At 36.0% G+C, this 25,533-nt stretch overlaps 1 protein-coding gene across 3 annotated transcripts in view; it reads left to right on the forward strand.

Annotated features, from left to right (window-relative positions):
* The first annotated feature begins 777 nt into the window (after window positions 1-777).
* The window catches only part of HD1 (histone deacetylase 1), a 35,183-nt gene continuing 10,427 nt past the window's right edge, over window positions 778-25,533 (forward strand). Inside the window, exons 1-6 of one of the 3 annotated variants that reach the window (XM_010268024.3) lie at window positions 778-991; window positions 2,727-3,262; window positions 3,354-3,794; window positions 9,299-9,529; window positions 25,242-25,312; window positions 25,392-25,449. In XM_010268024.3, the coding sequence (XP_010266326.1) occupies window positions 2,735-3,262; window positions 3,354-3,794; window positions 9,299-9,529; window positions 25,242-25,312; window positions 25,392-25,449 (1,329 nt within the window). In that variant the 5' untranslated portion in view covers window positions 778-991; window positions 2,727-2,734. Of the gene's footprint in view, window positions 1,018-2,726; window positions 3,263-3,353; window positions 3,795-9,298; window positions 9,530-25,241; window positions 25,313-25,391; window positions 25,450-25,533 lie in introns of all 3 variants that reach the window. The other 2 variants (XM_010268023.3, XM_088887745.1) reach the window with 2 other exon arrangements.

Here is a 25,533-nt window from a genome sequence, read left to right on the forward strand (position 1 = left end):
ATGGTTTCGCCTTTTTTTTTAACAAAGGGTCAAATTGTTGAAACCTCCCACGAAGTTTTTATAATCATTGTTGAAGTCTCCCCTTATAATTGATAATTGCAATCACCTCCCTTGACTTTCTAATATAGTTGCAATTAAACCCCCACTATTAGAATACTCTAACAAGAGGCAAACAAATGTCCAAAATACCTATGTTGTTACTATTGAGATTGGTTATTGCATAACCAACAATACAAACTTTATGAACAACAAAATAAATATAGTTTAAAATTACAACTTTACCTTTGAGGGATTCATATACAGGGAAAATTTATAAAATAAATCAATTTTTGAAAAATATATTGGAAGGGTTTGGGTAGTGATTGATATGAAGAGAAATTTTGGGAAATAAACATTTTAGTCAATGTAACTAAATGATTATTTTTGACATTTTCATGCATTTTGTTAGAGGATTGCAAGAAAATGGTCTAATTTGCAATCGTGTTAGAAAGTTATGGGCAGGTGATTGCACTTACCAAACTTTAGGTGAAGTTTCATTAATGGCGATGAACATTTGGAGAGGTTTTAGCATTTTACCCTTTAAAAAATATGGTTTTCAAGCCTCATATTGTTAAAAAGTGTGATAGAGACCTAATTATTATAATTTATTAAATAAATAATACATTAAATAAAATATTTAACGTGAGAATAAGTCTACTTGCAACCTTGTTAGTTAGAAAGTTTAGGGGAGATTATTGCAATTACTAACTTTTATGACATGACCAAGCTGTTCTCGGAAGGGGACATTAATCCCTAACGTCGCACGGGCACGCCTTTCCGCTAGTCCTTGCAAAAAATCATAGTCCGATTAGTCGGGTCGGGTCCAATGGCGACATTGCTTTGGCAAACAGGCAAATAGATGGTAAGGTGCATTCGGTTTTTCTTCAGTTTTCCACTTCTCAGGCTGCTTCTCTCTAGTCCCTGGCGGTCGACGAGTTTGAGCGTCCCGGAGGTTGTCTCGGCTATCTCTCTCGCTATGTGTGTTCACTAGTTTCCTCTCTAATTCCTATCTATTGCCGTGTGTGTTGATTTCTTATAAAGATGAGCTTGTTCTTGTATACGACGTCCATTTTGTATTTTTTTCATATGGATCCTGCATCAAATCTTGCGTGTTTCCCTCCCTTCTTGTTTTTTTTTTTTTTTTGCTGTTCGAACTGTTTATTCTTATATAGGCCAGTTTATGTTGTCATATTTGTGTATTAAGTCTAGTTGATATTTTTGGTGAATCTAGAGATCCTTACTTGATTATAATGTTCACTTCATGGCCATATTGGCGGGTTTTCGTAATAATGTACTAGTTGTAGGAATCTAGGGTTTTATTTCATTTTTATCGAAGTTCAATCAAGTTTATTCGGTTGATTCTCGGGGTTTCCTTGCGTCAGAGTTTACTATATTGCGATTTTTTCCCCAGTTCTTTTTTTATCTGTTTCAGTTTTCCGTTTAAAGCATTTTTGGAGCGCCCCCCCTTTGTGCAAGATTACATGTATTTTATTTTAACATTGCCGTTTTCGTATACGAGATAATAGGCAATTTTGAATATTTGTATCTATATACACCGATATTCTACATGAAAGTGATTTTTTGGATATCCTAGAACTTCATTGAGAAATTAGCAAAATACTCTGAATGATTCGGTCATACTGTGGACCTTGTGGTAGAGTTGCATGGACTATTCTAAATGGATGAAGTATGTGTTTGGAACCCTAGGCGTTTATTCACTAAATGGTTGTACTTGGTTTGTTTGCAAAGCCGAGAAAATCAATGATGAACCCGTTTATTGGCACTCAGGCGCCGCTAGGTGCCATTAGGCACCACATAAGCAAAACAGTGAATAAACACCTACTCGTTGGGGGAAGCGCTAAAATGAAGCTTCCCCCAACAGTATGTGTGCACATAAGTCAAGGCCTGCTTTTGCAAGTCTCTATGCGTGTGGATCCGCATAATGGGGGAAATGCTGAAGTGGTGCCTATGTGGCGACGTTTTGATAAATGCCTATCACAAAACGTCCACGGAACAAAACACATGTGAAGTGTCCACGTTACAGTCTGACATGTGTCAGATTTCAACACTATATGATTCTTGAGGGACACTTTTGTGTAACAGTTTCCTTTCTCTCTCTCTCTCTCTCTTTTTTTTTTATTTGGCATTTAATCAATAGTTCATGTAATATAGAGTTTTATGTGATAGGTGAATATTGCTTAGGTTGAAAGAAAAATTCTATAAAATAGTTGTAAGGCCAGCAATGTTGTATGATACAAAGCGTTGGACAGGCAAGAAACATGTCCAAAAAATGAGTGTGGTAGAAATTAGCATGCCGAGATGGGTGGGTGAAAAAGCTAAAAAGGTTAGGGTCAGAAATGAAGTCATTTCAAGGAACTTAGGAGTTTGGTCATTGTTAGCAATAGTTGTTTTTTAGTAATTTTTATGAATTTCCAGGTGCAAATACATATGCATGTTTGCTAGTGCGATAAAAGATAAATTTCCTATATGGTTTGTTACAGTCCTGTTCAAATTGAGTAGTATCTATACCACTTTGTTAAGTAGGTAGCAACGAAAATGAGGCTTTTGTATTCCCTATATGTATAAATATTTTGCTTTTGATTGTATTCTATTGGTTTATACTCTTATTTTTAAGCTTCCCTATTTAATCAGTTGTTTGTTAAACTCCATTGCTAACTTTACACTAGATTAACCGATGGAAATTGGAGGCAATTCTCTTCAATCTGGACCTGATGCAGTTAAGAGAAAGGTGTCATATTTCTATGATCCAGAAGTTGGTAATTACTACTATGGGCAAGGCCATCCAATGAAGCCACATAGGATTAGGATGACCCATGCTCTCCTTGCGCATTATGGATTGCTTCAACATATGCAGGTCCTGAAGCCCTTTCCTGCTCGAGACAGGGATCTTTGCCGGTTTCATGCTGATGATTATGTGGCCTTTCTGAGAAACATAACTCCAGAAACACAGCAGGATCAGATAAGGCAACTAAAGAGGTTCAATGTTGGAGAAGATTGCCCTGTGTTTGATGGCCTCTACTCCTTCTGTCAGACTTATGCTGGTGGCTCAGTGGGTGGTGCTGTCAAGCTAAACCATGGGCTTTGTGATATTGCTGTTAATTGGGCTGGTGGGCTTCACCATGCAAAGAAGTGTGAAGCTTCTGGATTTTGTTATGTTAATGACATTGTGCTGGCAATTTTAGAACTTCTTAAACAGCATGAGGTATATCAACATTTTTAGGCCATTTTAAATAATGCTATGAATTTAAAAGACTACTATTAAAACTTATCTGTATTCATCATTCATGTTACAGCGTGTTCTATATGTTGACATCGACATCCACCATGGAGATGGTGTCGAGGAGGCATTTTATACAACTGACAGGGTTATGACTGTTTCATTTCATAAATTTGGTGATTACTTCCCTGGAACCGGAGATATACGTGATATTGGATATGGAAAAGGAAAATACTACTCCCTAAATGTCCCTCTAGATGATGGGATTGATGATGAGAGTTACCAGTCCTTGTTCAAACCAATAATCGGCAAAGTGATGGAAGTTTTTAGGCCTGGTGCTGTGGTTCTTCAGTGTGGTGCTGACTCTTTATCTGGGGACAGGTTAGGCTGCTTCAATCTTTCCATCAGAGGTCATGCAGAGTGTGTCAGATATATGAGATCATTTAATGTCCCACTGTTGCTGTTGGGTGGTGGTGGTTATACCATTCGGAATGTTGCTCGCTGCTGGTGCTATGAGGTGTGGCTTACCTACATCCTTTGTTTTGCATTATGATTGGATATGCATGTATCGTCATGAGTTCTTGAAATTGTGATAGAAGCATAGTTATCAAGGCATTGCTTAGTAGGGCTGCAAACCATATCTTTTGTTTGAACTCGGTTTCAAACTTGATCTGTTTAAGGGAGATCTTAATTCAATCTGTTTATAATTGGTGCAGAACTGCAAATGGATACACCCCTATCTGATTTAATATGATCCAATCTGATAATATTTAAACACATATATTTATATCTATATAAATTGGTTTGAATTTTGTATGTTTTTTTTTGATCAATAACAAAGATTTCATTAATCAAACAGAATAATTAATTACAAAGAAAGGGAGATAAACTTTCTTAACTCCCCCTAACAGAGGCAAGAGCCCTCAAAGTGAAAAAACCAAAATTACAACTGAGCCCAGAATAATTACATTTTGTGTGGAGCTTATTTTCATCCACTCTTGTACCATATCTCCATCCAATATCTAGTTCTTCTTCCCTTCTAGGTGGTACCATGTTAGAAGACGAAATTCCAAATATCCAAGACTTGTAAGTGATCCAATTAATTTAATTATCATAGTTCGTAAATCGACCATAAAAATTAATTGGAAAACACTTCAAAATTGTAATTCATTCACAACTCACAAGAAATAAAGTGATTATTCTTTTGGTATTTAAATGGTTATTTTTTATTTATTTTTATTTTAAAAATAAAAAATTTAAAATTAAAATTTTAACGTAAAATTATATTGGGTTTATGTATATAACAATTTTTGTTTTTTTAATTAAATAGAAATCATAAAGTTGTATTATCATATGATTCATATCATAGAATATATTAATACCTTTTTTTGTATAATTCCATCTGGTTTTCAAATTTTCATTGAAAAACCAATGCTTAATTATAATTCTTAAGTTTTAGTGTATGGGAAAAGCCTAACTATCCTATCCAACCATAAAACATGTGTTGGCACAACTTCTTGGTGAAAATATAATTAATAGTTATTTGTTATTTAAATAATTATTATCTATTTTTTAATTCAAAATATTAAAAAAATAAAAAAAAATAAAAAAAAATTGTACAAGAAATTTCAATTTATATATGATATGATAAATCATCAATAGATCTACAGTATAGTCAATCCTTATGGTAAATACCAAAAAAATCCTTATAGTTAGATCATAACAAATATGATTATTAATTATTTATGAAAACTAGAAAAAATAAAAAAAATATTGATGAGGAAATTTTAATTGCTCTATGGATATGATAGATCATTCATAAATCTACAATATATTTAGGGTCTGTTTGGTTTGCAGTTGGAATTGGAATTGAAATCCTCTGGAACCGGAATCGGAATCGGAATTGGAATGGTCCATTCCCATAGTTTGTTTGGTTTCAGACAGGAATGGGAATGGGATTTGAAATCAGCAGGAATGGGATTTCATTCCAAAGGGAGGGGCAGGGAATGGCCATTCCCTCAAATGGGGGAATGCCATTCCAACAAGAATGGGAATGGGATTCCGATTCCGTCCAACCAAACAGTTGGAATCAAAATAGCTCATTCTGATTTCGATTCCATAATTTCTTCATGTTTAAATTTTTTGTTTTTTATATATATATTTTGTTTTTTAATAAATAAATGATCTTTTTATTAATTTGGAAATAGCACATACAAGCAGCCCTTGGAGAGGCACGAGCTGCGATCTCTCCACTAAAGAAGAAAACAAAAGTAATAAGTTACAATTGTGCCCAATACAGAACTTCCCTAGCTTCCCCTTGCTAGGAACTGTGATTTCTTCATAAAATTTTCATAGATCTACTCAGAAAACCAAAGGAACTGTGATTTTCAACTTAAGCAATGTAAATCAACATGGATTTAAACATTTCTAAGCATTCAAGCCAAAAAAAAAAGAAATTACAAGATATTATGGAAAAATTGAAAAAACTTATCCATTTCCGCAATATTTTTCAAAACTTGAAAAATCTTCAAAGATCTTGATGATTCATATTTGTTTCTTGCGTTTTTTTTTTTGCACATCTAGCAATTTGGGAATGAGCTTTAGAGTTCTAGAGTGGTTTGGGGGTGAACCCCTTTATTTTTTTTTCTCGTTTTTGCCCATATCATTTTTGTAGCATATCGACCAATGCACTATAGTATCGGTGGCATATTGGTTGCCACTGAAATGCTTGAAACACTTCTAATATGGTTCGATACGGTGGAAAAAAATATGACAGCCGATTTGCCACTATTTCTCATGTTGACCATTTAAAGATACGATACAATACACCCTGTTTGGAGTGTATTGTGTCGAAATGTTAAACCTTGGTTCAATGATTTAAAAGGTGTGCCTAGGTGCACTGGCTATCCGTATTTTAGGGTATGCACCTCGCCTAGGTACTAGGCGTAACCCTTTCAAAAGGTGCATGCCTGGTGCTTCTTGAGCCTCAGTCTAGGCATGCGCCTTTTGAAAATTTCACGCTTAGAACCCCTTATTTGCTGATGTTGTTCATTTATCCATTCTAGTAAAATATCTTCTTAAAAGGCAATTAAAGTTATAAAATCATCATTTTTATGTGGGAATTAAGAATTTAAGAACTCTGGAGGGTTAATCGGGAAATTGTAACCAAAAGTATGAACTCTGGAGGTCTAGGAATTGGTAATATTCAGAAAAGAAGTGTGGCTTTGTTAGGGAAGTGGCTATGGAGGTTATCAATAGAAAAGGAGAGGTTGTGGGCCAAGGTGATTGTCAGTATACATGGGTTGACGGTTGAAGGTTGGGATGCGGGAGTATTGGCTCAAGCTACTAGTGCCTCTCCATGGAAATCTATACATGCCATCCTTCCTTCATTCCTTCCTCTTATCCGGCATAATCTTTGTTTTGGGTATTTGGTAAAATTTTGGGAACACCTGTGGGTGGGGGATTTGTCTTTGAAGGATCGTTTCCCCTCTCTCTTTGCCTTATCTGATTACAAAAATGAACCATTTTCCACCTTCCTCTCATACCTCGCTGAGGGTCTTGAGCTTACGTGGGATTTGGGTTTTAGAAGAGGAACCATGGGCTTCGATCTAAACAGTCTTTTGTCTCTTCTTCATTTATTACAAGGCGTTTGCTTGGACCTTTCAAAGTTGGATTCACGTATTTGGGCTCCCTCCCCTTCTGGGCTTTTTTCTTGTGCCTCCTTTTTCAAAGTTTTAACTTTGGATTCTGATAATGTTGGGCAAACATTTCCGGTTAAGGAAGTTTGGGGTAAACCGATTCCTCCTAGAATTGGGGCTTTCTGTTGGGAAGCCTATTTGGGAAGGATTAACACTGGCGATCTCCTTCAAAGAAAGAAGCCTTTTTGGTGCTTCTCTCCTAATTGGTGTGTTCTTTATAAAGCTGATGGTGAGTCCTGCTATCATTTATTAGTTTATTGTTCTTTTCTGTCTTCTATTTGGGAATGGTTTTTCTCTTTGTATGGTTGCAGATGGATTTCCCCACCAGATGTTCAAGGTCTCTTTGGCTCTGCTGTTGGCAGTTGGACAAAGAAGAGGGGAAAGGTGTTATGTAGAAGTACAAGGGCAGTAGTCTGTTGGACAGTTTGGGAGGAAAGGAATAACAGAATTTTTAATGACAAGGAAAGGTCTAAAGGGGCACTAATTGAACTAATCACCACAAGGGTGCTGCAATGGGTAAAATCTTTGAAGCTATTTGAAGATGTATCCACAACAGCTTTGCTGAATAATTGGAAGGAAGTGGCTTGGTTAGCTCCCAAGAAGAATGCTTTTCATCCATTATGGACTGTTCCAATTCCTGGTTCTTAAAGCTAAACTTTGATGGAAGGAAACCCTGGCCCTTTGGGCATTGGAGGGGTCTTTAGGAATGAGGAGGGTGAGATTATTGCTATCTTCTCAGGTCCAATTGGGGAAGGAGAATCTCACCGAGCTGAAGTTCTAGATGTTCTAGAAGGTGTCAAGAAGGTGAAGGAGCTCAACTTAAGGAGGTTAGTTATTGAGGGAGACTCAAAACTGGTATTAGATTGGTTGCAGAAAGAGGAAAGTAGAATGTGGAATTACCTAAACGAGAAGAGAATCTTCAAATGGTGGATCCGAGACATGACAGTGAGGCTTCAATGGGTAAAGAGGTGTGCTATTTCATTTGCAGATGCACTAGCTAAACAAGGGGTGGGAAGAAATCAATTGTTCTGGGCTTACATGTAATCTTTATATTTTAATTTGGGGGAGTTAAGAGAGTTTATCTCCCCTGCCTTGTACCTATCCTTTTATCATTAAAGAATTGATTCTGTTACTGATGAAAAAAAGGATTAAAGAATTTAAGACCCTAACATGTACTTGTTTGGGCTTGCCTTGAGGGACGTGGTGCAAAGATAGCTCGTAGAATCAGGAAAGCAATTGTTTTACATCGCATTAGCTACTTGAAGTAATGCAGTTGAGGAAAAAAGAGATTGTGGGTTTTACATGCTTGAAAATGCTTTATATGTTTGATTTTATTTTTAAATTTTCATTTGAATATGTTTTACATGTTATGTTTATGTATACTAATTTCAGATAATAGGTTTTTTAAAACATTTGTTTTAAAATTTAAGTATATTTTATATTAATATTATGTTTAACTTTTGGATTTTGTTTTTTGCATTTTTTGAATTCTCTGACTTTTTTTTTTCGACTTTTTAGCATTTTTTTTTTTATTTTTGCACCTTGCGCCTCGGGCGCAAATTGCCCCTTGCGCTTTTTTTGTGCCTTGCGCTTTTAAAACACTGCCTTGATTGGCAGGTATGTGAATGATAGAATAAGATCTTGGACAGAGGAGGCACAATCCTCTAAAGAAAAAGGCAGGATGATCATGGAATTGAAGCCTCTAGAAGTTAACAAGTTGAAATTGAACTTTGAGGAGAGCTTTATGCTAAATCTGGGACTGGCAGGTATGGGTGGTGTATTCAGGAATTATGAAAGCATGGTGGTGGCTTTGTATTCAGGGCCTATTGGACTAGGAAACTCTTTGAAAGCCAAATTGTTGGCATTTTCGTAAGGCCTAAGATTAGAAAAGCAATTGGGTTTCCAACAGTTGGAGGTGGAAGGGGACTCAAAGTTGATCATTTCATGGTAAAGTGCAGCTCTCATGTTCCATGGACATTTAGGCATGCTTTTAGGGAAGTGGAAAGTATCTCAAAGGACTTAAATGTTGAATTTAAGTGGGTGAGCAGAGCTGTCAATGGTATGGCTGATACCCTAGCAAAACAGGGGGGCATATGACAGCGGCTATTTTGGGCATCATTGTAAACTTTTATGTTCTTGGGTTGATGGTTGCTCCATCATGTTGTGTTATTCTCAAATTTCACTTGATAAAAATTTCCTTGTCTTTGCTGATCATAAACAAAAACAAAAAAAAAAAGATTGACAAGATGGCGGTAGCACTTCAGTTTGGATATTTTGTTTTTTCTATGTTTTGAGTTCCAATATTTTGCTATGTTTTGAGCAGACGGCGGTAGCACTTGGTATAGAAATTGATGACAAAATGCCACAGCATGAATATTACGAGTATTTTGGTCCAGATTATACTCTTCACGTTGCCCCTAGTAACATGGAGAATAAGAACTCCCGTCAGTTATTGGATGAAATAAGAACAAAACTTCTTGAAAATCTCTCAAAACTCCGGCATGCACCCAGTGTCCAATTTCAGGAACGACCACCTGATACTGAGCTTCCTGAGGTATGTATCTGCATATGCTATCTTTGTTACTATTTCTGCATCAATAGTTCATATTTTAGATGCCATTTCATTTTTAAAGCTCAATTTTGCCATTGTAGTCAGCCTAGGTATTAGCTATTTTTTTATTTAACAGAATATGGTTATGGATGCCCTTTGTTTTCATTATTGGGATCTCCAGAATCAGCACATGGTTATTCGGGTAGGGGGGGAGGAGAAAATCTTTCTTTCTTAAATATTACTTATGGATGCCCTTTATTTTTATTTTTGGCATCTTTTTTGTAGGTTGTTTGTCAAAAATTGGTCATGACCTTTTCTTGATTCTTTTCCTGATAAGACAAGAATAAAACAGAAAATGGAACTTTGATCCCCCAAGTTATGTTGTATTGAGATTTATCTTTAATATAACAGAATTATCTGTTTTTTCTTGTGGTGCACCCCTCCTAGAGAGATGGGATTGGGCCTGCCCAATCCGGTGTTGAAGCCTAATTCTGTTGGGAAACTTTCTGGGCTGATTCCCCTGCCCTCTATTTGGCAACGCTTTGAAGCACTCAAAGGTGCCTCAGCTGGCGGTGGGAAGAACCTTTCCCAAGATGTCCCTAACCATATCTGTGGAAGCATCGAGGTTCCTAGCTGTGATCTCTCTGGTAAGCGACAATGCTTGTAAATGAGCCCAAGCGAGGGTGAGTCAATCCCAGTTGGTGACTTGGGGAATGATTTTCCTTGTGAGTTACCAAAGGAGGACGTATGCAATGCCCAAGATAGTGTCACAAATCAGGTAGACAAGGCAATCTTCTCGGGGAAGCTTCTTGGTATTTCCTATCCGGCGGATCAAGAATCGACTGTGAGGTCATGGTTCAACTGAAAGTGTTCCAAGGTAAAGGCTCTGAGCCCTTGGGATGGTAGGGTGTCCTACAAGCACTGCATGTGATGTGCAAAGGGGGCTTGGATTTGAAATATGAAAGGAAAGAACTGCTTTTAAATCTAGTAATGGTTGAAATATGGATTGTGGAAGGGGATTTATTGGTGAAATAGTCAAGATCTTAGATTAAAGAAGAAAATATAACTATAAAACTTGGATCTTTGCATTCAATGTATCTCATTCTATTACAAATTTGGGCCTTTTGTAGATTTTAGACAGGTTATTTTTTTTGATCAATAACTGTGAAATGTATTAATTAAGACTAAGAAAAATTACAAAGCAAGGGGGCTAAACAATCTTAGCTCCCTAAAACAATCATTGAACACTAAAATACAATTACAATACGGCCCAAAATATAGAGTTTCTGTTCACCCCTTGCCTAGCTAGACCATCTGCCAGTGAGTTTGCACTTCTCTTTACCCATTTGTACTGAATTTCAATATCCTTAGTCAGCCACTTAAATTTTCTCTTTTCATTGCTGTAATTCCATAATGATTTTAGACAGGTTATTGCCAGTCCTTAATAGATTCCAAAATAACCAAAGAGGTACCTTATTCGACTACAACTCATGCCAATAAAATGGTTGTCTTTTTTCGGTTTACATTGTGTTCACAAGGTCTTGGTCTTGTTCAAAGAGGTTACTGAAAAGTCCCATCAATGGCACTTCACACTAAATTCAAGTCATGTGGTCAAGTTTTGACTCCTTTATGTAAAAGGGAGTTGACAAGATTCCAGCTTCCTATGATACTAAGATATGGATACATGCAAGTATGCTTTTCCCACATGCATACACGTGTGTGTTCACGTGCACACACACATACACACCCGATTATTGCAATTAGATCCAAGGCTATCTTAAATCATTATGATGATTTCTTATCACCTTGATTTACATTAGAAGTCAGCCTAAGCAGGCTTAGATTAAAATTTATTAAAGTTTGCATTGGATCTGGCCCAGAAGCCTGGGCCTGATATAGTGTAAATTATTCAAATTGTTTTTTTGAAGTGTAACTGTTCATAATTTCACTTCATTATGTTCATCTTTAATATTAGTCATTACATGATATTGCTAGAGAATGGGGCTAGCACCACTTCATATTGGGAAGTGGATTTTAAGGAGAGTAGTATTTGCTGTTTATTTATTGTTTTTTATTTTGATTTTTTATTCATCTGTTTAGTATGGATTAATCAACACTCTTGATGTGCAGACCTGGTGTCCCCAACAATAGTAATTGGACATTTGGACCAGCCAATATCTCTCCTTAAGCCATAGGAGAAAATGTCTTTTGGTATATCTTCAGGTATTAAGTACAATAATACTCTAGAGATAGGTTTTGCTTTGGAATCCTTGGACATGGCATAGGAGAAAAATGACATTGTTTCTTGAGGAGTCATGGGAGAAAATTACTTTTGTTCTTGAGGAGAAGGTGAAGTCTAAGAATAGAAGCAGGAACTTTTGTTCTTGAGGAGACAAAGATCAAGGGTTCAAATACTTAGAGATCAGAGAGTGGAAAAGGGCTACTGTGTTTTTGGTTGGAGAATTGATTTGGTGGTTTAAAAGTTGGATTGCTGTTGCCATTACAGCCATCAGAAATCTCAAATGGAGAGCTTGAAGGATGAAGGCAGTTGGAGGCATGTGGCTGAAAGAAAGGAGAACAATAAAGGATCATATTTACCATTTTCTGAGTTTTCAGGCAAGGTGGTAAACAAATAGTGCATCTCCCGGAAGGGAGGAAAAGCTCGGGTTGGGAAGAGATGTCCAAAGTCCTCCAAGATTATTCCCAAAGCAAGGAAATGTGGAACAAGGCATTCTTTGTTTACTCAACATAAAGAGGATGCCTTAGTTAAGAAGAAGCTTGCTGAAGGGCGGATGGTCCTAGTGAGTGTTCAGGGTGTGGGCTAGGGCTGTTCACAAAAATCACCAGACCAAGTAAACTGTCCCAGTTAAGACTTTGCAAATTTTTGAAAACTATTCAGAAGGAGATATCATTAGGAAGTGGAAAAAAGTGGCTTGGTCAGTTCCAAAGAAGAATGTATCTTACCCAGTTTGGTCCCCTCCAGCTTCAGGGTTCACTTAACTAGATTTTGATGGTAGTAGCGAAGGAAATCCAGGTCTGTTGGTTATAGGGGGAGCTTTCAGGGATGATGAAGGTCGAATTATCACATTGTATTCTGGTTCTATTGGATGGGGGGACTCTCTTAGAGCTGAAATATTGGCTGTTGGCTGTTTTGGAAGGGTTAAAAAGAGCTCAAGAGTTAAATATCAGAAATCTGATAGTGGAAGGTGATTCTAAGTTGGCTATCGACTGGTTAATGAAGGATGATTCTAGTCTGTGGAAGTTTCTGAATGAAAAGAAGAAAGTTAGACATCTCATACAAAATATGGAAGTCAAGTTTCAGTGGACTAAGAGGTGTGCCAATTCCTTGGCAGATTCATTGGCCAAACAAGGGGTGGGAAGAGTTAATTTTTTCTGGGCAACATTGTAATCTGAACTGCTTTCTTGGGAGGGTTAAGAGTTTTTACCCCTCCTTTTGTATCTTTTTCTATTAATAAAAGTCTTTGTTATCTATCAGAAAAAAAGCAAACTGGCCCGATATGGTCGGTTTCCAAAGTTTTTGGGTCGGCTTCGGTTCATCAATATGTATAACCCGAATGGTGGGTTCAGTTTCGGTTTTTAAGTTTGGAAATAAAAAACAACTGACCTGAACTGACTATGTGTTATATATATATAGATAGATAGATAGATAGAGTTGTCTAGTATTAGTAGACAAAAACTATATAAATAGAGTTTCTGTTCTAACAAGTAATATCTAGCCTAGCTCGCGAAAAGTTTTAACGTCTGTTGTCTCTGTCTGTCTGTCTTTTTCATAAAAAGTTGTTTTTCACTCCTTTTGAGGCTAGAGATCTTCTAGCCTAATATTTGACGGATTCCAATGCTATTTAACCAATTAGAGCAGAAGTTCTAGCTGTCCTACAGGGTCTAAAGCTGACCAAGAGGAATAATTATACCAACATTATTGTCGAAGGGGACTATAAAGTGGTGGTGGTGGGTTGGCTTAGGCAATCAGGGAGGTGCCCTTGGCAGTACAGGCACATTCTTAGAGATCTCTGAATTCAAAAGAAACAGAGTTATAGCTGTTCAATGGGTTTACAGATCTGCAAATGGGTTGGCAGATGGCTTGGTCAGACAAGGGGTAGAAAGAGAAAATCTATTCTGGGGAGATGCGACTCTTTTCTGACATGTAATTATCGCTATTTATGGGGTTTGACTTGTAACTGCTGCTTGGGGGCTGGTTCTTTCTGTTTCTTTTTATTAGTTCTTGGTCATCCAATCTCTGGGATGACTGCTTTCTTGTACTATTTTCAGCTTCTTTAATGAATCTTTTTTGTTATTCATAAAAAGGATGCTATTTTAGTAAGTCTGAATTGTCCTGACTTTTTTTTTAACCTTCTGCAGTCATACTTTTTTTTTGTAAAATCTGCAAATATGATCATATCACTTGTATTGGGGCTATTATTTCTAAGAGAATCCAGAAGTGTTAATTGGTCATACAGGCTCTTTTTTTTTGCAGGTCAAGCAGACTTTTTAACTATCAACAGTTGCTTGGGTTTAAACCGACCAAACTGAGAAACCAACTAGGCGACTACTCATTTTTTTGATTGATTATTGACTAGTCATTTTTTCAGGTTGGTTTTCATGCAAAGTCAGTCGATTTCAGTTGGTAGAAACCTCAGCCCGAGTGGTTTGGTTCAGTTGAGAGAATTGTGTTCAGCTGAGCCCAACTGACCCATGTACAACCCTAGTGTGGGCAAGATGGTGGTTAATCAGGGTAAGGGAAATTGGGATGGCAGATTGTAATTTCATCTAAGGAAGAAGTGGGGGATTGGAATAAGCTTGGAATTGCAGACATTTCAAGTTGAAGGGGCTGGACCGATAATAATCACTCCCTATTACAAGTGCAAAGCTCTATTATATTTGATTGACACACCCTTGGAGTTCACAACTGAAACAATTCACACTCATGTTGGTCAAGTATTCACTCCTAAATGGTGCATGCTTTCAAGCACCAACGAAATTCATTCAAAAAATGGTGTGACTATAAGGGTACTTGACTTGTTTCATCTTTGGAAGATAGATATATTTCAGTCTATTGCCTCTTTAAGTGGGGGGCTTTTGGAGTGAATTTTTCTTAGCGATCTCCACTAGGTAGCTATCTCCAAACGTCCCCACTTGGAGGGAATTTTTTTTAGTGGTGTGAAACCAGAATGCATCCCTAGAAAGGTTGAGATGTTTTTCACATGCGATTTCTGTCAATATGTGGTTGGCAACCTCCATTGAAGCTTTTCTATGGAGTGAAGGTTGTAGGAAGGAAGATGAAGTGGTTCACATGGATGCATTATGTGGTCAGGATTGGTGGTTTCAAATGAAGAGGGTTTCAATATGCAAAGAGTAGAACTAGGTTTGGGGAAGGAGAGTGAAGTGCACCAAATTACAATTATTGGTAATCATGGAAGAAATATTCAATTGGTGCCAGATAAGTCGTATGCACAAGTGTCGGTGAATGAATTTCTTGTTGAGTGTCCTAATACAATAAATGATGGCATGGTGCTCAAGGAAAATGAATAGGTTTCCTGTGAGGATCTAGGTCAAGGTTGGTTGGGTAAATCAATTGACCAAGGCCCAAAATGTGATAATATGTGTTCACATGTGGAAAAGAATTTAGGTCTGGTTGCTTGATGGAAATTTGGTTGAAACCTTTTTTTGAGCCAAGTGAATTTAAGCGATGGGTGAAGCTTAAATGATTGTGTGCCTAGCTTTGGGCCTAGGGTTTTGCAATTGAAAGTTGGGTTGGTCGCTCATAAAAAGGTTGGGTGCGTCAAAGTCTTTGGAAAATTTAAGTGGTCACGCGACTTTTGGGTTGGAGAGGATGGTGGATGATTTTTTTTGATGAATATTAATAAGTTTATTGATTCAGAAGTAACTTTAGAGTGAGTTCATACATCATCCCAACAAGAGGCACGAGTTGCAGCCCCTCCTTGAGTCTTACAAATACATGGAGAGTATGGTGGATGATTTTAACCATCCATCATTGTCCTCAATGCGATCTAATAACCTTGGTTGTATTAGTGTGGTTCAAAAGGAGAATTAGAATGAGGGTTAAGTTTGGCATGTGACCAAATACATGGAGAGTATGATGGGAAGGCAAAGAAGAAGGTCGAAGGTCCTATAGAAAAAGATGTTATGGAATTGATGGTGGAGTGATAATTTGGTATTAGCGTAGTACAAATGAAGTGAGCAAGAATCTGGAGTAGATAGAGCTATGGAGAGGTGAAGGGACGAAGACTTCCAGGTGGAAGTCCGAATTGAGTATTGAAGCGAAAAGATTGCTATTTGAAAATGGAAGGGCCAAAGGTAGGAACCTGCTAAAAATCAAAGAATATAGGAAGGCGATGGTACTCTTGCTTGAGGAAGCAGTGTTGTGGCTGAAGGGGTTTATTGGTGGAGTACTCCAATATATCAGAATAGTAGGTTGGAGAAATTTCCTAGAGTTGGAAGGAAAGAGATGTGAAGTGGAGTTGAGGCGGAATGGGAAAGGATAATCGGGCTGTACCCCCGCGGCCTGACACGAATTTGAGCCAGCCCGGCCCGGCCTGATGGTTCACGGGCCATGTCACAACACAACACGATTGTATGGGTCTTGCTGGGCTTGGGGTTGTAGGTATGCGGGTTGGGCTGTGCCAGCACGACAGTGCCGGTCGTATCGCCCGTGGCCCATGGGCTAGCACGGCCTTGCCTAGCCTGCAGGCTTGCAACGGGCCGAGCGTGGCTTGCCTGAAGAACTAGCGGTTGGAGACCCCCCTCCCCCCCAAACGACTAGTTTCAACTTTTGGGGTTTTTTTACAGAAATACCCCCAACAACTATAAACAACTATATGAGAGGGGTGTTTATGTATTTTGGCTTTGGAGGGAGATAAAATGAGAATAATGCCCCCCAACAACTATATTACAGCTAGTTTAGGGGGGTATTTAGTCAACAACTAAAAAATGACTAGTTTTTAGGGTATTTTGGGGAATTAAATTGTTTTCACATCTTATAAATAGCCTTATTCTCCACCATTCTCATCACACCAATTTTCATACTCTCTTATACTCTCTAAAATCTCAATCTCTCATACATCATACTCACATATACTCTCATACTCTCTCTACTCTCCAATTCTCAACTTGATTCAAGTTTCAACAAAAAGAAGCCTTGCTCGGGTATCTCAAGTTAGCAATTTGGGAGACTTGGAGGCTTCAACCATCAAGTTGAGATTTCGAACTGGCAATTTAATTAATTTTTATTTTTTATAATTAAGAAAAATGGCCGGTTCATCTCGCTCTCGACACCAATTCCCTAATGTGCTCAATGTTGACGATGTCGATGTTCAGTTACAATATGATACTGTTAGCGCCGATATGGATGTTGTTGATATTGCCAACATTCCCACCCCTAGTACTGCTACTAGAGTAGGGGAAAGAAAAAGAACACTAGGTTGATTAGCCCGGTTTGGACAATATTTAAAATAGAAGAGGTTGAGGGGAAGGGAAAGAGGGCCGTTTGTCAAAAATGTAGGAGCGACTTTAGCTACAGTAATAGTGGTGGTACTGGCCACTTGGGCCGATATTTGAGACACCATATGATGAAAGAAGAAGAAGGGAAATAAACATCACAAGCACAAATAGGAAGTGAGATTTTTGGTACTTTTAAATATTCCCAAGAAAAATGAGGCAAGAGTTAGCAAAATATATTGTGCATGCTGAACATTCATTTTTATTAGTTGAAGATACTATACTTGAAAAATTTTTACGTAGATTTGTAAATCCACAATTTAAAAATGTTTTTAGAAATACTATTAGAACAAATGCTTTAATTTTTTTTATTCATATAAACAAAATTTAATTTATACATTATCAAATCTTAATTATAAACTTGCAATTACTTCTAATATTTAGACATCTAGATTTAATATAAGTTATATTTTGTTTTACCGAACATTTTATTGATGAAAAATGGTTTTTACATAAAAGAATTTTAAGTTTTACTAGGCTTGAATGGCTACATATTGGCCCAATTATTGCTGCAAGTATTTTAAATACTTTACATATTTATGGAATTAAAAATAAACTTTTTTCTATTAGTTTTGATAATGCTAGTAATTATGATTCAACAATAAATATTTTAAAATTTCAATTAAAACCATGTTTAAATGGTAAATTATTTCATATTAGATGTGCATGTCACATCTTAAATTTATGTATTCAAAATGCTTTAAATATTATTTATCATCATATTTCTAAAAGTAGAAATTGTATAATATATATTAAAAGTTATGAAGCAAGAAAACAAGAATTTAATTATTTATGTCAAAATTATGGTTTTAAAATATAAATATTTTGTATTAGATGTTCAACATAGATGGAATTTTACCTATTCTATGTTAGAAAGTGTATTGCTCACAAAAAAATTCTTACTGATTTTTATAATGCAAAAATGCCACACGATATTATACTTGAGGAAGATTGGGAAATGACAATTTGTATAAAGTCTTTTTACAAATTTTTTATGATGCAACTAATGAATTTTTGGGTGTTTATTACTCAACTAGTTGTCTTTTAATTAATCAATTATTTATGACTAGTGAATGTTTTGCAAAATATAGGAAAATCCACAATTTCAAAGTATTATTGAAATAATGAAAAATAAATTTAAAAAATATTGTGAGAAAATTTCTCCCCTTTATTGCTTAGCTACAATATTAGATCCTAGGATTAGGAAAGATGGTTTAGAAGTTTTATTTGAATCATATTGTGAAAATATGAATATTGAAATTGGAAATAAAAAGACGTAAATAGTTTATTATTTTAGATGTATTGTTTATATGAATCTCAAGTGGTAGGGCATAGGAAATCTTGTATAGGTGCAAGTTCTACTTCTGAAATAGCTAGATCGAGTAGTGGAAAAGACAAAATTCGGTCTCTAATAAATAAGAGGCAAAAATCTACTACCACTTGATCAACAAGTTCATTTACTAAACTTAAATTTTTATTTACAAGCAAGTTTTTCTACTTTAGCTGATTCCTTCGACTCGGAGGAATGGATAGTTTTGATATTTTAGCCAGGTGGAAAGGACATGAAAAAAACTATCCAGTCCTTGCCGCCATGGCACGTGATCTACTAACCCCTCCGGTGTCTACAGTTCCATCGGAGTCTTGTCGTAGTGTAGGTACTAGGGTGCTGGACGACAAGAGAAGCTGCATGAATGATGAAAGTTTGGAGATGTGCATCTGCCTTAAAGATTGGTTGGATGCTGAGGATAGATTACAAGACAAAGGAGGGCATGACATTACACCTGATGTTTCACCTGAAGCAGATGATGGAAATCGAGGAGATGAAGATGCATGCGGAGGTGGAACTTGAAACAAAATGATGAAGTCAATATTTTTTATTTTTTTTGTATACTCGATATTTCAATTATTGTAAATTTTTTGAATTTTTAAATTTTTTGTATTTTTTAAATTTTATTTAAATTAGTTGTTATTTTTCAACACTTTAATTTTTATTTTCAATTTATAATTGTATTATATTTTTTATATTTTATTCTGTTTTCTATATTTCATTCATCCATTGACCATTGTTAAGTATTTAAGTATTTTTTCATTTCTTTGTTGGATTTTTTATTTTTCCAATTTGTTTCCAAAGCTCAAAGGAATTAAGGAAGGTGAAGTATTTTAGTTTTAGTGTTTACTTAGCAAAAACATAAAAATAAAAAAAATCAAAATGTAGAAAAAACAAAAAATTTTGGCCTAGTTTGACCCAAGTCCAAGGCTTGACTTGTAGCCTAGCTTGACACGAGCTAGGCCAACGCACAACCTATAGCCTGCGCCCTGGCATGGACCCACACGGGCTCAGGCTGTGGGCCATGCCGGGCTGAGCACGCGGGTCGTATTTTGCCGGCCTAGCACGACCTGATTTACACCTCTATTCATTGCCATCACAAAGTATCTTGTTGATAGGAAGCAAATGGTATGTCTACTAGAAGGGAAGTAGAGGGTTGGATAGCTTTTGCAGACAAACTACAACAGTTCATCGTCTTTGTTGACAGGAACTCTTACAAGGGGCAGGACCTAAACACAGAAGTTAGTCTTCAACAAAACTCGAGCTTAGTTGGGGTCAGTGATGAGGAGAAGGAAAAGCAGAGCTCCTCTCATTGTGGTGAAGCAGTTGCAAGTTCAACTGGTGTGCAAAAGTTGTTGCTTGAGGATGAACAAGGTGATTGGGAGCGGAAAATGGTAATAACAACCAACATGGACATAAAGGATTGGAGGAAATTACTGTACTTAGTGGTGAATAACTTGAAATTGGAAGCTGAGGTTGCCCTGAAGCCATTTTCAGACAGGAGGGCTATTCTAGTTATTGGTGATAAAGTAAATCGGAGATTTACAACATTTGAATATGAAGAGGGACTGGTCGAAGTCTAGAACCAGAAGCCGGTAGTGAGATGGAAAATAGTTGTGGAAGTTTCTTGTTAATGAGATAGGAAGGCAAGACAAAGATACATTAGTGAGGGACAAACAAGAGGGCGAGGGAAGAGATCACTGTACAACAAATGAGATAGGAAAGCATTCTCATCTAAACCAAGCCAAGGCGTTAGGCGTAGGGGTGCAAATGGATCGGATCATGATCCAATCCGATCCAAGATCCGATCCTATTTGGTCAAATTTGGAACACCCTTGTTCGAATCTTCAGATCAGATCGGATTGGACAATAGGATCCGATCAAACATTGGATTGGATTCGGGTCACCCTTATTTGATCCGATATATGCTATATATTTATTTATATAAATATTTGTATAATACATATATGTATTATTTATTTATTTATAAATATATTATTTATATTGTATTTTTATAAATTTGTTATATTATTTATTTTTTATAAAAACATGTATATATATGCTGAAAATAATGAAAAAATACTTGTATTTTTTGTTTTTTCTTTATTTAAATTGGTATATTTAAATTTTTTTTAATAATTTATTAATTTTTAAAGAAAACAATTTGGACCGGATCAGATCCGAAGATCCGACTTACTTATAGGATTCAAATTCAGATCGAGGCCTATAAGATCGGATCCAATCTTCGGATTGGATCAGATCCCCCATGGACAATGGTAGGTCGGATTCAGATATACCTTGATTCGAATCCGATCCGATCCGTTTGCATCCCTAGTTAGGCGACTCCCACTCTACAAAACAGGGCATGCCAGATTGTGCTCCCAGCTCTAGCAATCCCTTCCATCTCAGCATAACTCAAGTATTTGTGTTCTTTCGGTTTGTGTTACTAATGACTGCTCTGTGTTTGTTGTGCCAGATATCGATCCCATTCTAGAGGATGCAACCCTCGTGGGAGAAGAGGGTCAGGAGCGGTGATTTAAAAGGTGCGCCTTAGGCGCGCCTAGGCGCATAGGCGAGGCGCATTTTAGGGTATGCGCCTCACCTAGGTCCTAGGCGCAGCCCTGTCAAAAGGCACACACCTGGTGCACCTGGTACGCCTTGCACCTCAGCCCAGGCATGCACCTTTTGAAAATTGGACGCTTTTTTGCTCTGAGAACCCCCTATTTGCTAATGTTCATTCATTCATCCTAATAAAATGTTTTCTTAAAAAGCAATTAAAATTATAAATTCATTATTAAAATTATAAATTCATTATTTTTTGTGTAAGAACTAAGAATTTGACACCTATCATGGACTTGTTTGGGCTTGCCTCAAGGGCCGTGGCACAAAGGCGACTCGTAGAATCAGGATATGCAATTGAGTGAAAAAAGAGATTAGAGGTTTTACATGCTTGAAAAATGTTTTATATGTTTGATTTTATTTTTAAATTCTCATTTGAATATGCTTTACATCTTATGTTTATGTATTTTAATTTTAGATAATAGGTTTTCTAAAACATTTATTTTAAAATTTAAGTTATATTTTTTATTAATGTTATGTTTAATATTTTTTATTTTTTGAATTTTTTGGCATTTTTTCGAAATTTCTGACATTTTTTGGATTATATATATATATTTATTTATTTTTGCGCCTTGCTTCAAAAAGGCGCACACCTCGCCTTATGCCTTGTGCCTCAGGCGCAAATTGACCTTTGCCTTTTTTGTGCCTTGCGCTTTTAAAACATTGGTCAAGAGAGAGATGAAGGAAGAAAAGAGGGGGTAAGGAGAAATAAAAGGATCCTGGAAATTCTAGAGAGGTTGGATGAAATTGAGGAGAGTAATTTTGAAGGAAGGGGAAAATGTGGTTAATATGGAAAAAACTGAAGGAGAAGGAGGAAGAGGTGGGGAAACAAGTTAGGAGGGAGGGAACATGGAACTTGACAAAAGAGAGCTGAATAGCGAGGATTCTATGGCAGCTTTTGTGGGGAAACTAGGGTGCAAATTGAAAGATCCAAATGATCTCAAAGTGTTCTTACAAAAAAAAAGAAGTTTAGATAAAAAAGAGGAAGTTGAGTGAGGCCGAATGACTGATAAGGATGTGGAAAGAGATAAAAAGTTTTTGTATTAAAGGGGAAAGGAGGAAATGGAATAAGTAAGGGCATTAAAAGTCGGGGGTGGAAAAATAGAGTTATCTTTTGGGAGGACCTCTGGTTGGGTGGGTCCCCCCTTTAAGGTGCAATACCTTCTTTTTACACTCTTCAGTTACAAATTTGAGCCTATTTCATCCTTTAGGACCTTTTCCTAGGTTGGTTTAAATTGGGATTTTGGGTTTAGAAGGGGCCTAAGAGACAATGAGTATAATTCCCTTGTTCAACTACTAGCCAAACTGGAGTCGGTCTTCTTAGTTCAAAATATGGAGGATACTGTGCTTCATCTTTAATCCTCTCTTACATTCCAATAATTTGGGTGAGAATTTTCTACTGAAATTTGTTGCACGTGACCAAACCAAACCAATGTTCAGTCAATACATCTATGATTAGTGCAAATAAATAAGTACCAAGTGCGAAGCCTTCTCTGTAAACTTTTGTATGAATGGTCTCATGAAAAGATGACTTCCATGGTCGTTCTCTTTGGCATCAACCTAAATTGATTTTCTGATATACTTATTTCATGTCATAATCTTTGCTTAATTATTCTTTACCAAAATTTCATTATGTGGCTTGTCACTTTAATCCCATGATAATTATTATACCTTTGTATATCATCTTTGTTTTTAAATATAGGCACTACAATGCTCATTCTTCATTCATCTAATGTTTTTGTTGCTTTTATTATCCCTACTACCATAAAAAAGTGGGAATAGCTCCCCAAGACTTTGGGACTTTTTTTTTGAATGAAATGTCCCTCTTTTTTAATTTGGTCTTTGTCTATATGAGGGTAGAAATTGTAATTTGAGTACTACTTTTCAGTTCATTCTGTCCCCTCTTATCCCATGTTGGAGTTATTAACCCCCATTCTCTCATTGAATCCTATATTTAAGTTACTTTTGTTTCTCATCATTAAGTTCTACTAATTAAATCCATGAACAATAATTTAGTAGTATAAAAACAAATATATTTTAACTCAATCTGGAAACAAAACTGTTTTTTTATTTCCAAGTGGCGAGCAAGTAGTTCAACCATTTGGGTTGAATAAATCAGCCATAATTAAATGCCAAAAAAATTAAAAATAGATAAAAATATAATAACAAAGACATTTTGTAGAAAACTTTGGATGCATCTCTAACATTATATATTTATCATATTAAATAAAAATAAATATGCTAAATAGGAAGTATTTGTATTAACAATGCAAATGGAATACAAAATGAAAATTGACCCAAAAGTTAAAACATTTTCTTGTTTGAGTGGTGGGTCAGTGGTTCAACTATTCATGCTAAATGGGTAACTCATGATGCCATGCAAATGGAATACAAAATGAAAATTGACCCAAAAGTTAAAACATTTTCTTGTTTGAGTGGTGGGTCAGTGGTTCAACTATTCATGCTAAATGGGTAACTCATGATGCCATACAACCATAGTTAAATAATAAAATTTGAAAAATTGAAAAAATACAAAGAATTGTAGAAAAATATGAAAATAAAAAAGTTTACATAGTCTAATATTAAATAATAATCATAATAAGAAGTAAGTGTGATAAACGAAGCAAAAATCAAAACTAATTTGAAAATGAAACTATTTTTCTGTCTTGGTGGTGGGTCAATGGTCCAACTTTCTAAATCAAATGGATCGACCCAAAAGCAAAATGGTTTTTCCATCTAGGTTGTAGGCTAGCAGTTCAACCGTCTAGGTGAAATAGGTTAACCCATGATGTATGATAATAAAATTTATTTTTATTAATGACGAAAATGGAATATAAGAAAATTAGGAAGAATAGAGAATTAATGTCTAACTCGTGACCAAAATAACCAGCCAAATGGTTCAATGGTTCAATTAGCTAGGTCACCATGTTGTTGACTAAGTCAATGGTTTTTACAAGAATGTAGTTTGGTGGTAAGTGGGCACAATATCTTGGTTGGGCGATGGTTAACTTGTCTAACCGGCTTATTTGACCACAAGCGGAAAACACTAATGAAAAACCAATGCTCAAAAAATTGATTGGAACCATATTCCCTCCCAGTTAAACAAGTCATCTTGTGATGTCATAAATTAAATAGAAAAATAAAATTTGATAATGTCTTTAATATTATATATTCATTGCATTAAACAAAATTATCTAAAGATGAATAATTGTTATTAATGTTGGAAATGACTAAATAGTAAATACAAAAAAAAGAATAATTGTTATCAATTAGATCAAAGATTCAACCAATAAGATTATCTGGTTATTGACCAAGTCAATGGTTCTTTGCAACAAAGTGGTTTGAGTTGAAACATACTCAAAAATTTGTTTCAGTAACACGCCTATCAATCTGACTGTCTAGTTCAACTGCACATTAAAACATTGACATAAGCTACAAACAAGTAGATTTGACGCTAGGTCTTTAGGTTGAAAGGCAATAAATCTACTAGTTCCCCATGCTTCAATTACTTATCTTTGTTACATGGGTCTTGATAGCAACACTAAAGTTATTATTATGATTTGAGATTGCCACATGCAGCGCACATGCACATTTACTAGTCTTGTTAAATGGTCTAGTTAGCCATAATAAGCCTACCTCTCCCATACTAACTTTTTTGGTATAATTTGTTAAAGCATACCACTTTTTTATATTTCTGAAGTGTTAATGCTATTTTGTATGTCTATTTGTATTGTGCCTCTAGTCCAAAAAGCATACCACTTTAGCCATAATAAGCCTACCTCTCCCATACTAATTCTTTTAGTATAATTTGTTAAACATACCACTTTTTTACATTTCTGAAGTGTTAATGCTATTTAGTAGTGCTATTTGTATGCCTATTTGAATAGTGCGTCGAGTCCAAAGAATTAGCATTTGTAGCATAATTAGATTAACAGATCAGAAGGATTTTCCCTGCTGGTTTTTAAGTACCATAATTAGAATAGATGATAAGTTCCCTATAAAATGAAAGCATTTGGCACATAATTTGCTCTTGTCACTTTACCTCGTGTGTCTGCAATCCCTTGGATTGACTTGGTTCTTATGAAATCAAATGTTATACAAGTATAAAACTAGATTGCTCATCGTTAAGATTACCACTGCTGCTCTTAGGAAAAGTCAAGTGATATGATCTGTAAAAGATAGATTTGGTCAATCACTCTAGTTTTGTGACTGATGAAAATTTTGAATGTTTAGGCAGATGAAGATCAAGATGATGGAGATGAGCGATGGGATCCTGATTCTGACATGGAAGTTGATGATGAGCGGTGGCTTCTTCTTTCTTTCATTTCCATGTTTTCTTTTCTCATTTTAATTGGAGGCTGCTAATATACTGTTTGTCTACAGAAAGCCTTTGTCAAACCGAGTGAGGAAAGACATCATTGAACCTGAACTGAAAGACATGGTATATTCTATTTTGCATTCTTTTAGCACAACATATATGCTCAGATTAGCTTGTCACTATTCTATTTTAAAAAAAATTACGTCA

This window comes from Nelumbo nucifera, chromosome 5 (assembly GCF_055504915.1).
Source record: "Nelumbo nucifera cultivar China Antique chromosome 5, China Antique-T2T, whole genome shotgun sequence".
Lineage (NCBI taxonomy): Eukaryota > Viridiplantae > Streptophyta > Magnoliopsida > Proteales > Nelumbonaceae > Nelumbo > Nelumbo nucifera.